Source organism: Thalassophryne amazonica, chromosome 13 (assembly GCF_902500255.1).
Source record: "Thalassophryne amazonica chromosome 13, fThaAma1.1, whole genome shotgun sequence".
In the NCBI taxonomy this organism is placed as follows: Eukaryota; Metazoa; Chordata; class Actinopteri; order Batrachoidiformes; family Batrachoididae; genus Thalassophryne; species Thalassophryne amazonica.
This window is the reverse complement of record NC_047115.1, coordinates 479842-494535: the sequence shown is the minus strand read 5'-3', so window position 1 is coordinate 494535 and position 14694 is coordinate 479842. Positions and strand designations below refer to the sequence as shown.

Genomic DNA, 14694 nt, shown 5'->3' with positions numbered 1-14694 from the left:
GTGATCGATCTCTGCTCCCCTCCACAGCATGTCTTTTTCCTGGTTCTCTCCCTCAGCCCCAACCAGTCCCAGCAGAAGACTGCCCCTCCCTGAGCCTGGTTCTGCTGGAGGTTTCTTCCTGTTAAAAGGGAGTTTTTCCTTCCCACTGTAGCCAAGTGCTTGCTCACAGGGGGTCGTTTTGACCGTTGGGGTTTTACATCATTATTGTATGGCCTTGCCTTACAATATAAAGCGCCTTGGGGCAACTGTTTGTTGTGATTTGGCGCTATATAAAAAAAAAATTGATTGATTGATTGATTGATGAATGAATGAACGAATGAATGAATGTATGAATCACAGTTGGGTTGTTTGTTTCTTATGCTGTATATATACACACTCAACAAAAATATAAACGCAACACTTTTGGTTTTGCTCCCATTTTGTATGAGATGAACTCAAAGATCTAAAACTTTTTCCACATACACAATATCACCATTTCCCTCAAATATTGTTCACAAACCAGTCTAAATCTGTGATAGTGAGCACTTCTCCTTTGCTGAGATAATCCATCCCACCTCACAGGTGTGCCATATCAAGATGCTGATTAGACACCATGATTAGTGCACAGGTGTGCCTTAGACTGTCCACAATAAAAGGCCACTCTGAAAGGTGCAGTTTTATCACACAGCACAATGCCACAGATGTCGCAAGATTTGAGGGAGCGTGCAATTGGCATGCTGACAGCAGGAATGTCAACCAGAGCTGTTGCTCATGTATTGAATGTTCATTTCTCTACCATAAGCCGTCTCCAAAGGCGTTTCAGAGAATTTGGCAGTACATCCAACCAGCCTCACAACCGCAGACCACGTGTAACCACACCAGCCCAGGACCTCCACATCCAGCATGTTCACCTCCAAGATCGTCTGAGACCAGCCACTCGGACAGCTGCTGAAACAATCGGTTTGCATAACCAAAGAATTTCTGCACAAACTGTCAGAAACCGTCTCAGGGAAGCTCATCTGCATGTTCGTCGTCCTCATCGGGGTCTCGACCTGACGGGCAAATGCTCACATTCACTGGCGTTTGGCATGTTGGAGAGGTGTTCTCTTCACGGATGAATCCCGGTTCACACGGTGGCAAATGGTGGTCACACCAGATACTGACTGGTATCCCCCCCCCAATAAAACAAAACTGCACCTTTCATAGTGGCCTTTTATTGTGGGCAGTCTAAGGCACACCTGTGCACTAATCATGGTGTCTAATCAGCATCTTGATATGGCACACCTGTGAGGTGGGATGGATTATCTCAGCAAAGGAGAATTGCTCACTATCACAGATTTAGACTGGTTTGTGAAAAATATTTGAGGGAAATGGTGATATTGTGTATGTGGAAAAAGTTTTAGATCTTTGAGTTCATCTCATACAAAATGGGAGCAAAACCAAAAGTGTTGCGTTTATATTTTGGTGAGTGTATATATATATATATAGAGAGAGAGAGAGAGAGAGAGAGAGAGAGAGAGAGAGAGAGAGAGAGAGAGAGAGAGAGAGAGAGAGAGAGAGAGCATAGTTTTCCTGTTTTTGGTGAAGAAAAGGTTTATATTTTTTCTTATCCTGAATTAAAATCCTCAGTGTTTCCAAATCCATATTTGACAATAATAAAATGAATCCTCACCTCCTGTGGTACTTTGGGGATGAAAAAACCAAACTGAGGCAATGAAGAATTCCACACGGTCACATGCCGACTGCACTCACGTTCATATGGTTTTAATTTGGAGGTTGCTGTAATTGTTCTGGCTTCAGTAGCCGTGGCGACAGAGCAGGCTGTGAGCGCTGCGTTCAACAGCAGTCAGAAATAAACTCCACTTCAACACGTGCAAATGTGATGCAAACCTACCGATCTGTTTCACTTCTCCAGTTTTGACGACACAAATGCAGTTCTGTGTGTTTTTTTTTTTTTGTTCGTCATCTCAGCAGAACTCAAGGACTCTCTGGAGAGACCTGGAACCAAAGACAGCCAGTCTTTGGTTCTAATGGTATGGTCTCAAAACATACAGTCAGATGGAAGCACCAGGACCCCTACAACCTGGACCTTCATTCTCCTACGGAGACCTCAGTAACCACCTCAGTCCAGTGACCACATGACTCCGTGAGCTTGCCCTAAACCTCTCTGGACCTCACAGGCTGAGCTCCATGTCATGAGTCTCCCCCAAAAAGTTCATCATAGGAAGATGTTAAAAGCCTGTATTTTCATCCGTATCCATACAAATCCAGATTCTCCAACTTCTCATGCAACCTCCTGAGTGCTGCAGTCAGACATCACGAAGCTCTTGATGCCAATACATCTGCAGAAGAATGAAGGTCCAAGCCTTTAGGATCCTGGTACTTCCTGTCTGACTGACCCGGACTCTAACCGGTGACCTCAGGTGATGACCAACAGTTTCAAGTTGCTTTCTGACTCTTTGAAATCATCACACTGAAATAAAATCCATTTTGCTCTGAAAAATTGCTGCCAACATGTGATCATGACTCAGTTCCTGCAGACAGGCTACAGGGTCCTGAACTCACCATGTCTCAGGCTGGTGTTGGTTGTCATGGTGCCAGAGATGCTTGCTAAGCCCCGCCCCCCTGTGTCCCGCCGCTGACTCAGTGTGGAGATGAAGGTGCCCAGAGACGGAAACGGCGGCTTGGCTCCGTGCCCCAAACCCTGGTGCAGTAAGATGACATCATCACTAAAACAACACTGACGACTGAGCGAACAAGAAACACGACGTGGAGCCAAAAACAGGAAACGTACAGAGGTGGCACCCGGTCGCCCTGATCCGTAAGTGGAGAGCCAACCTGCTTACAGAGAAAAACAAACCCCAGCTACCTTACTGACACAAAGCACCAACAGCAGGCAAAAAACATAAAAAAAAATAAAACTGCAAAAGTACTATTTATAGCAAATTTCTGTATTTGAGCTTCATATTTTTCTTTATTAAAATTCAATTCAATTTATTTTCATTTATATAGCGCCAAATCACAACAGAGTTGCCTCAAGGCGCTTCACACAAGTAAGGTCTAACTTTACTAACCCCCAGAGCAACAGTGGTAAGAAAAAACTCCCTCTAATGATTTGAGGAAGAAACTTCAAGCAGACCAAACTCAAAGGGGTGACCCTCTGCTTGGGCCATGATACAGACACAAATTACAGAACAATTCACCAAACGAATCAGCAGGAAATTTTGGGAGTCCATGCTGGTGCACAGGAGGGAAGGGTTGCAGAAGAAGACACCACACCCATCTTTGGATGGAGCCGCACCTCAAACAGAGAAAAAAAAACAAGGCATCAGAATGATACGGAAGCATACTGCATTCACTGGATAAAAAAAAAAAAATTGACCACTCATCTTGTAATTAAGAGAAAAGATCAGTGGGTAAAATGTTTTATATACATACTTCCGTACTTCCAGTCCCTCAGTACAGAAGCGGGCTGAGGTTAGCCGGTGATAACGCACTGTAATCAAACACAAAGTGTGGATTTTCCCCTCAGGTGCTCCTGAATGAATGTCCAGGGGGCATCTCACCAAAATGAGATGTGTCTTGTTCCCCTCCATACTTCAACCTTTCACTCACACAGCCCCACCGACCACTGAGGGACAAAGCGGGGCTCATTCTCAGCCGGGCACATGTCAGTGTGGGTGCCCGCCTTGCTGGAAAGTTCATTCATCCAGGAACAGTTTTGGGGAAAATTCACATTTTGTGTGCGCGTGGTGTGTGATCACAGTGCAGTGTCGGAGGTTACAAATTGTCCGATTTTCGATTATGACTCGGGAATTCTCACGCTTGTCATACTGAGGGACTGGAAGTACGGAAGCCCATCATACAGAAGCAATCACACACACACACACACACACACAAAATAAATAAATAAAAATAAAAATAGCCTGATCTCATAATTACAGATCTTTTCTTGTAATTACAAGATCAGTGGACAAATTTTTTTATCCAGTGAATGCAATACACTTCTGCAGAAAGACAGCAATTACAGTATAATTTCTCAGCATTAAGCAACAAGAAAAACAGAAGAAATACTAGTGTGATCCCCGGCCACTAGCCCTAAACCTCACTAACAGACCCAGAATTTAGGTAAAGTTGAGACCGCGGCACGCCCTGTTTATTAATAAAATGAATTTAAAAGAGTAAAAAGCATAGTAACATACTATGCTAGTATGCTAGGCATATGAAATGGAAAATAAGTGTGTCTTAAGTCTGGACTTGAAAGTCTTCACAGAATTTATTGCATTATTCTGTAGTCTCTGGTTTTGTCGTTCTGTTCATTTCTTTTTTGGCATAGTTTTAGTTTATGTTGTCACCTCATTATTGGTTATTGCATTTACTTTTATATTTTAATCAGTATCAGTTATGTTCTAGTTTTGATTATAATCATTGATCTTCTTGTTCCCCACTATTTACTTTAGTCACATTATTTCCTAGTTTTTTCCCTTTTGTTTTGTTCACGTTAATTACTGTTTGTTGAACACCTCACATTTTGCACCATTGGTTTTTCAGTCACTTAGATATCTTGCCCCAGTTCACTTTGCTTTTGTCTCACTGCACTCTCTTGCACTTACCTTTGTCTTCCCCAGCCATGCTCCCTTCCAAACCCTTCCACACACCTGCACTTCATCACACCTTGATTAGTGTGCTCCCTATTTAAGCCCCCACAGTCTTACAGCTCACTGCCAGATTGTTGATTTCATGTTACTTTCCAGCCTTCATCTCATGCTTTGTTTTGTCCTGTTTTGGCTGCTGGTATTTTGACTTTGCCTGTTTTTGACCTCGAGTTTGTCTTGCCTCTGATAGCCCTCACACTGTGTATTTTGACCTGTGCCTATTTATTGACTACGCCTCAGCCTCTCGTCTGCTACCTCTGCCACACTGCTGGACCACACGTGTACTGACCACCTCCCTGTTGTACTCATTAAACCTCTTTTTGAACTCTATCACTCGTGTGAGTTCGCAGTTGTGTCCATACAGTTTGTGCCATGCCTGATACTTCACTATATTTTGCAGGTGGAAGAAAGCAGTTCTCGTAATATGTCTAATGTGGAGATGAAAGGACAATGCAAGATCAAAAAGGTTCCTCACTTTCTCAGTGTGATGTATGACACACAAGCCTAGGCTAAGTGTTAGCTGGTCACATTGATGACGATGTGTCACTGGACCAAGAACCATCATTTCAGTCTTATCAGAGTTTCAAAGCAGGAAATTGCTAGACATCCAACTTGTCACTGATGCAAGGCAATCTTCTAAGGATTTTATGTGGATGAGATTCCCAGCAGTTATCAGCATGTATAACTGAGTATCATCACCATAGCAGTGAAAGGTAATCCCAAAACGCCACAATATGTGCCCAAGGGCTGCTATATAAAGGGAGAAAAGCAGGGGGGCTAAGACGGATCCCTGTGGAACCCCAAATTTCATGTCACTAAGGTTAGAGGTAGTGTTACTGTACAAAACACAGTGAGAACGACTGGTCAAGCATGATGTCAACCATGCAAGGGCACTCCCAGTAATCCCAAAATGATTTTCCATCTTATCGAGTAGAATATGATGATACACGGTATCAAACGCAGCACTGAGATCCAACAGCAACAGAACCGTAGTGGTGTCCGAATCCATTGCAAGCAGAAGATTATTCACCACTTTAGTGAGAGCCGTCTCTGTGGAATGATATTTTCTACAAGCAGACTGCAGTGGCTCAAAGAGATTAAAAATTGTAGTTTCCATACCACTGTCGCCTGTGTTCTTGCTCTGGGGGTTGGTAAGGTTAGACCTTACTTGAGTGAAGTGCCTTGAGGCAACTTTGTTGTTATTTGGCGCTATATAAATGAAAATAAATAAAATTGAAATAGTTATTTTCAGTGTTTTTAATCTTCATATTTGTATGAAAATTATAGTTATATCCATCATTTTATCTTCATATTTTTATTAGATTGATTGTTATTTTCAGTGTTTTCATCTTTATATTTGTATAAAAATTACTGTTATTTTCACTGTTTTCATCTTCATATTTGTATGAAAATTATAGTTATATCCAGTATTTTTATTTTCATATTTTTATTACATTTATTGATATTTTCAGTGTTTTCATTTTTATATTTGTAGGAAAATTATAGTTATTTTCAGTGTTTTTCATCTTCATATTTGTATGAATTATTGTTATTTTCAGTGTTTTTAATCTTCATAATTTAATTAGATTCATGGTTATTTTCAGTGTTTTTCATCTTCATATTTTTTTAATTAGATTTATGGTTATTTTCAGTGTTTTTCATCCTCTTAGTTTTAAAATGATAGCTATTGTCAGTGTTTCTCATCTTCATATGTTGTTTTTCATCTTCATATTTGTATTAACATCGTTATTTTCAGTGTTTTTCATCTTCATATTTTTTAAATTAGATTTATGGTTATTTTCAGTGTTTTTCATCCTCACAGTTCTAAAATGATAGTTACTGTCAGTATTTCTCATCTTCATGTGTTTATTATATTTGTAGTTATTTTCAGTGTTTTTATCTTCATATTTTTTATATAGTTATAGTTTGTTCAGTGTTTTTCATCTTCATATTTTTATTAGATTTATGGTTATTTTCAGTGATTTTCATCTTTATATTTGTATTAAAATTATAGTTATTTTCAGTGATTTTCATCTTTATATTTGTATTAAAATTATAGTTATTTTCAGTCTTTCTCATCTTCATATTTTTATATAATTGTAGTTATTTTCATTGTTTTTCAGCCACATATTAATTTTAAAATTATACTTATTTTCAGTTTTCATTTTCATATCTTTTAATTAGTTATTTTCATTGTTTTCCATTATCATATTTGTATTAAAATTATAGTTATTTTCAGTGCTTTTCATCTTCATATTTTTATTATAATTACAGTTATTTTCAATTTTCATTTTCAGATTTTTTTTATTAGAATTACAGTCATTTTCAGTGTTTTTCATCTTCATATTTTTATTAAAATTAGTTATTTTCAGTTTTCATATTCATATTTTTATTTTGTTTTCTTCATATTTTTATTATAATTAGTTTTCATCTTCATGTTTTTTATAATTAGTTATTTTCACGATTCTTCCATGTTTTATTTTCATCCCTGTTCATATAAAATCACACAAAAAAAAAGAAAGAAAAGCATTATATTAGGTGACTGCATGATTTAGTTAAGACTTTTATGTTTTATTGCAGTTGATAAAACTGCAATAAAACATAAAATATATGAATCTTATATGAATCTTCTTTGGTGTCAGAATATAACTTTGACGTGTTTTTATTTTTATTTTTGGGATCTTTGTGGATGCTCAGTGATACTGTCACTCATCTGAATCAAACCTCCACTTACATTTTTCACACAGGCGAGTTTTCCTCTGTTTTGTGCGAGACACGCTGCTGCTGCCTGCACATGTGCAAATACACGCTCACTGATAAACTATGATTAAAATGGAACGAGATGAAAAAAATAAGCCCTGGAATATTAAAGGATAGAAGTGAACTCAAATCAATGTGTCTTCTATTGTGGGTGCGGCTGTTTTTGGGTGGAGTTGCTGTGAGCGGTGATATGAATGTGCACACTCAAAATACGGATGAAATCTTTAAAGAGTTCACGTAATCAGGACCATATATATTCGGACGTGGACACAGCTTTTATTATTTCAGCTGGCACATTTGAAAGTATGATGCCATAGTGATGAAGGGCCGACTGATATTTGGTCATATACAGGTGTATGTAAAGGTTTGGTCACCCCTGATAATTTTCATGATTTTCCTTCATAAATCATTGGTTGTCTGGATCAGAAATTTCAGTTAAATATATCATATAGCAGACAAACACAGTGATATTTGAGAAGTGAAATGAAGTTTATAGGATTTACAGAAAGTGTGCAATAATTATTTAAACAAAATTGGGCGGGTGCATAAATTTGGGCACCCTTGTCATTTTATTGTTTTGAATACATTTAGCACTAATTATTGGAACACAAAATTGGTTTGGTAAGCTTATTGACCCTTGACCTCCTTACACAAGTGAATCCAATCATGAGAAAGGGTATTTAAGGTGGCCATTTGCAAATGTTTCTCCTCTTTGCATCTCTTCTAATGAGTGGCAACATGGAAGCCTCTAAACAACTCTCAAATGACCTGAAAACAAGGATTGTTCAACATCATGGTTTAGGGGAAGGATACAAAAAGCTATCTCAGAGATTTCAGCTGTCAGTTTCCACTGTGAGGAACATAGTGAGGAAATGGAAGACCACAGGCACAGTACTAGTTAAGGCCCGAAGTAGCAGGCCAAGAAAAATCTCAGATAATCCTATAAACTTCATTTCACTTTTCAACTATCACTGTGTTTGTGTGCTATATGTTATATTTAATCTCAATCTCAATCTCAATTAATTTATAAAGCACTTTAAAATGCATACCAACAACCAAAGCGCTGTACACCACAAGAACAGGCAAGTTAAAATAAATAAATAAATAAACCACAGTTAAAAGCAGAAACACTAAAAAAAAAACATGTCAAACTGCATTAAAAGCCAAAGAGAAGAAATGTGTTTTAAGAGAAGATTTAAAAACAGAGAGAGAATCAGCCTTCTTAATGTGCAAAGGAAGATCATTCCACAGTCTTGTGGCAACGACTGAAAAAGCTCGGTCACCTCTACGCTTCCTCTGTGACCTTGGGATAACCAACAGTGACAAATCAGCTGACCTGAGTGAGCGTGAAGGGACATATAAATGGAGCAGGTCAGACAGATACAGCGGGGCAAGGCCATGAAGACATTTAAAAACAAATAAAAGAATTTTAAAATCAATTCTAAAACAAACTGGGAGCCAATGAAGTGAGGCCAAAACCGCTGTAATGTGCTCGCACCTTCTAACACCAGCCAAAAGTCAAGCAGCAGCATTCTGCACCATCTGTAGGCGAGTAAGCAGAGTCTGATTCAGCCCAATATAAAGTGCACTGCAATAGTCCAGGCAATTAGTGATAAAAGCATGGATTAAAATCTCAAAATGATGCCGTGTAAAAAATCGCTTCACCTTGGCCAGTTGTCTAAGTTGATAGAAACTAGACTTGACTACTGACCTAATCTGAGCATCGAATTTAAGATCACTGTCCAGTTTTACACCCAGGTTTATTGCTGTCTGTGTCAGATACTGACTCATGGGACTCAGATCAACAATGATTTTGGAAGTGTCACTAGGTCCAAACAGCAGCACCTCAGTCTTTTTATCATTCAGGTGTAGAAAATTTATGGACAACCATGCCTTAATGTCACCAATGCACTCTAGGAGATGGTTCTCAGAGTATGCATTATGCTGCTTCAGTGGCAGATAAATCTGACAGTCATCAGCATAAAAATGAAATGAGATATCATGTCTCCTAAAAATGTATCACATTGGGAGTAGATACAGAGAAAAAATAAGAGGGCCAAGTATGGAGCCTTGAGGCACCCCACATGTAAAGGGCACTGCACAAGATTCAACAGCTTCAATGCAGACACAGAAACTTCTCTCTGATAGTAGGAGCTAAACCAATCTATAACAACACCCTTAATGCCCACCCAGTATTCCAGGTGAGACAAGAGGATCTGATGGTCCACTGTATCGAAGTCCGCTGTCAGGTCCAACAGGACTAAAACAACACAATGACCAGAATCAGTAGCTAAAAAATATTGTTAAAAACCCACAACAGTGCCGACTGAATAGCGTGACGAGATTTAAAACCAGACTAAAACAACTCCAGGGTGTCATGATTATTAAGAAAAGAACTCAACTGGCAGTAAACAATTTTTTTTCGAAATTTTAGCGAGTAAAGGAAGTTTGGAAATTGACCTAAAATTGGAAAGTTCAGAAGAATCTAAGCCAGGTTTCTTAATAAGTGGGGTTACCACTGTATTCTTGAAACTGGTAGGCACTATTCCATTAACCAAACTCCCATTAATAATATTCAATACAAATGGTGCCAACAACTTTAAGAAGACGAGGTGGCAAAGGGTCATTTGGAGAACCAGCAGGCTTCATATGATCAATAATATGTCTCAAAGACGGCAAACTGACAGACTCAAACTGGTCAAAAACAGCTGAGCATGTCACAGAGATAGAAGGGTCATAAACAGGAGAACTAATGAGGGCCCTAATACCAGCAACCTTTCTAAGAAAAAAACTCATAAAATTCTCACACAATTCAGTGGAGCTCTCGAGACAATCCAATTGTGGTGCACGTAAAACAGAATTTACAATCTTAAAAAGAACACGAGGATTATGACAGTTCGAAGCAATAACATCAGAAAAGTACTTAAATTTAGCAGCCTTCATAGTTTTCTAATAAAAACGCCAACAGTCACGCAGTAACTGGAAGGACAACTGAAGTCTGTCCTTCTTCCACTTTCGCTCAGCTCTCCTACACTCGCGCCTGACAGTGCGTGTAACATCATTTATCCAAGGCTCAGAGCAACGTTTGGAAGATTTCATTTTCAATGGAGCCACGGTATCTAAGACAGTCTGACAGATCAAGTTGAATCAAGAGGTGAAGGAGTCAACATCTAAATTAAAGCCGAGACTCAGAATGGCTGATCGCAGCGTTAAAGGCAGCAGAGAACTGAGCAGCAGTGGAAAAATTAAAAACACGACAGGTCTGAGTAGGAGCGCAAGATTTCACCATATGACAAAAAGGAGACATGTCAAAAACAATGGGCATATGGTCCAAAAAAACAGCATCATAAACCTCTAAATTAGAAACAGTAAAACCATAAGTTAAAACAAGATTGAGAATGTGCCCATGTTCCTGTGTCAGACGAGACACAGACTGCACAAAATTAAAAGAATCAATCAAATCTAAAAAATCATTGGCCAGCAGCTTCAGAGGACAGCAAACATGAATATTAAAATCACCAACTATTAAAATCCGATCATAGTTTGGCATTATTTGTGACAGAAAATCAGCAAAATCACTGTTAAAAACTTTGTTATACTTAGGGGGTCTGTAAACAACAGCGCACAACACTGGGAGGTCAGAGCGAAGGTCAAATAAGTGAGACTCAAAGCTGATATAAGATGTTGCCATATTGACCCGTTTACACTTATATTGTTCTTTGTAAACAGTCGCAGTGCCTCCACCGCGTCCAGATGTTCTCGGAGAGTTAAAATATGTGCAGTCAGGTGGCATAAGTTCACAGAAAGCACTATTTAACTTAAATTTCTGATCCAAACACCCAATGAAAATCATGGAAATCATCAGTGTGCCCAAACCTTCAGTCGACATGCAGAAATAATGCTAATTTTTGTTGGTAGTCGCCTGTTTTTAAGGGCCCTCAGTGATTGGACGGCTGTGCGCGGAGTTGTTTGAAAGCAAATTCCAAATATATCTGGACCTCAGTGTGCAGGAGCAGAACTTAAGGGGGAGAACCACAAACGTTTAGTGAGCGAGCGAGAGGATAAAAGGAGCAAAATCAGGAAGACGCTTAATCTCCCGTTCAAAATGAATCAGAGCCACGTTTCCACAGAAACGAGACCCAGAGGAAAAATCTGAAGTAAATTATAGCGCTGGCACTTTGCTGCTCTTTCCATGTCATTATATCATTTTGTGTGCAGCGACACAGAGGAGCACTCTCTGGAGACACAGGCTCCTCCTCCTTCCTGCCTCAACATCAACAGCCTGCAAATAATTATTATTTATCCTCAATCACGCTCCAGAATTAATGACGTCTGCATTTTAATTATTAGAGGACAGCTGCTGGGCTGGAACTCCACGCAACCATTCAAATGCTCTGGTTCCTCCTGGATCCCACAGCTGGACTCACAACAACCCGTCCAAACCGAACAAGACACCTGGTCCACCTCAGCTGGTTCTTCGGGACCTGGAGGAGCAGTGGTTCTGCTTAGATCACCAGCTTCAGTCTGGTGTCTGCCCACTCCTGAGTGGCTGAACACTCCTGACCGAGCTAATGTGTGGGTGGAGCAAAATGTGATGGACAGGCCAGTTCCTGGAGTTGGATTGAGGATGGTTCCTGGAATTGGTTTGAGGAAGGTCCCTGGAGTCAGCCTGGGGACAGTTTCTGGAGTTGGTCTGAGGACAGTTCCTGAAGTCGGCCTGGGGATGGTTCCTGGAGTCGGTCTGGGGACAGCCTTTTGACCTCACTTCCCTCTGGGGTCCAGTCGGGCTGAAATCCAAATGGCTAACGTGGAACTGTTCATCCTGTTTGATAAAGTTTTTATGGATCCTGTCCCTAAAAGTAACTGCTTCAGGTAGTCTTGCAACAACAGTGATCTTCTTATCCTCCGCTCATCAAAGATGACCTGGTTACTTCCAGCAGTGTAGCTGCTCACTACTGCCACCTGCTGTTTTGGAGAAGATGATAGCACATAATGCTCCTTTTTCACTGTGTTGAAGTTCATGTTCCACCAATGACTCCCCCTGGTGACACCTCCAAGAACAACAACAAACATGGTTTTGTCTCATTCTTTGTCTTATGACATCAAAAAGCTCTGACTGGGATGAAAGGCGGAGCTGGGACCGCCCTTCTAGTACGTTTCCGGGAGCGGAGCCACTTTTGGTGTTGGACTTCATGTGAGACTGAAGCTTTATAACATTTGCAGACACAAATGACAGACTGTTTACTGGCCAGAACCACCGGATTGGCACATTACTTCTCCCTGACAGAGACACATGACATCAGCCGGATCCACAGTCGAGATGATGTCATCAGGACTCACTGCTTCACCGTCACACGAAGTTTAAAAGACCAAACAATGACTCAGAACTGTTACTGTGTCGCACACTGCAGCACAAAAATACTGCGTTTGACTTAAAGCACATACATTACTCTGAAATATGAATGAGATTATTACTATTTTATAGAGTAAAATAAAAGACTCTGAATATTTTATATTACTTATAAATGTATTTTGTTGCAATTTAGCAAGTTTAATTTAAAAACTTTGAAGCACTTTTGTATTACTGTATAAACATTTCATTTATGAGTATAATTCACTGCTTGTGACTTTGTTGACTATCATTTAAATGTATTTATAATGAAATATTACTCAGTAATATTTTATTTTTACCCTATTATGTCTTTTTCACGTATTAAATGTTGTTTAGTTGAATATTTTTTTGTCCAAAATGCACATTAAAGTGTTTGATTTTGTCGGTTTTATCTCTTTTTGAATAACGATGATTTTTAATTAAAAAATTATAAGTTAATATAGCTGTGGATGTTTACGTATAATGAAATATTACTCAACAACGTTTTATTTTTACTCCATTATGTCTCGTTTTCACGTATTAAATGTAATTTATAAATATAACTAATAAAATGTAAATTAAAATATTATCACTGCGTCATAGATAGATAGATAGATAGATAGATAGATAGATAGATAGATAGATAGATAGATAGATAGATAGATAGATAGATAGATAGATAGATAGATAGATAGATAGATAGATAGATAGATAGATAGATAGATAGATAGATAGATAGATAGATAGATAGTTTCTTACAGCTGGAGCACAGTTGGAGTAGATGGGAGGCAGTTTGTCTCTGTCCATTCCTCCTCCGGACGGTGGACAGGGTTCTCCGTCCATCCTGTCCTTGGTTCCTCTGCGGGTCTTCACCTGCTCACATGGTTCCGCACCTTCTGCTCCCCAAACAAACCCGGACCGAACCGAGTCCGTCCAACAGGTGGGAGCTCCGTTACGCACAGACTGACGCGTAAACGTCTCCAAAGCCGCGCGTAAAGCTCCCGGCATGCACCGCGAAGACAGCGGAGGCGTCTCAGTGTGGAAAAAAGTAAAAATAGAAAGCTTTTAGAAGACCTTCATCAGCGGTCTGTGTCCGCTTCTCCTCCGTTTCCTCTTCTTTCTGTCCCGATCGGTGTCGTCTGCGTGGAAGGCAGCGCAGCTCAGAGCCGGCGCCATGTTCGGAGGAAGAGGGGAGGAGAGAGAACACACACACACACACACACACACACACACACACACACACACACACACACACACACACACACACACACACACACACACACGGGAAGTGAGATATTTCAGTTCACAATAAAAGGACGGGGATCAACAGACATAAGTTTCGTTGTTGTATGGTGGCTGTGGTGCAAACCAAATTTATATTAGAAAGCAAAATTACAAACGTTCAACCAAACAAACAAACAAACAAAAACAATCAAGATACAAAATAAGGGTTAGCAGAATAAATCTAAAATACATAAAAATCCTGACACTCATTTACTAAAGTTTGTGATGTAAAAATTCTTCAACAAGTTTCTGAAAAGAGTCATTAGATTATAACGGACTAGTAAATGTTGGGGAAAGTGTAGTGACACGGACCCACAACAGGGGGCGCAAATGAACGGTCAATAGATGAGCCAAAAGGTAACAATTTAATGTTGTGAATGTGCACAACGATTATACAGACAATCACAGAATCTGATAGTAGTCAATACACCAAGGTGACGTGTGGGCAGGCTCGAGGATAGAAGACGTCTGTCCTGAGAAGAGCCGTAACCACACGATTTCCACCGCCACAGAACCTGATGAATACTGGAGCCGCCAAGTCCCAAATTCCCAGGTGATCACCGTCCCCGACTGTCGGATCTGGTACTGCTGGCGAGGAGCACAAACAGTGAGATGTGGGTGTGTGCACACCCAGTAACAAAAACA

The 14694-nt window shown here is 39.8% G+C and overlaps 1 protein-coding gene across 1 annotated transcript in view; it reads right to left on the bottom strand.

Moving 5' to 3' along the window:
* hectd2 (HECT domain containing 2) overlaps positions 1–14052 on the bottom strand; it is a 106232-nt gene extending 92180 nt beyond the window's left edge. Inside the window, exons 1-2 of the mRNA XM_034184460.1 lie at positions 13525–14052; positions 2545–2683 (exon numbers count right to left, since the gene is read on the bottom strand). Of these exons, the coding sequence (XP_034040351.1) occupies positions 2545–2683; positions 13525–13773 (388 nt within the window). The 5' untranslated portion in view covers positions 13774–14052. The remainder of the gene's footprint in view (positions 1–2544; positions 2684–13524) is intronic.
* Positions 14053–14694: the final 642 nt, after the last annotated feature.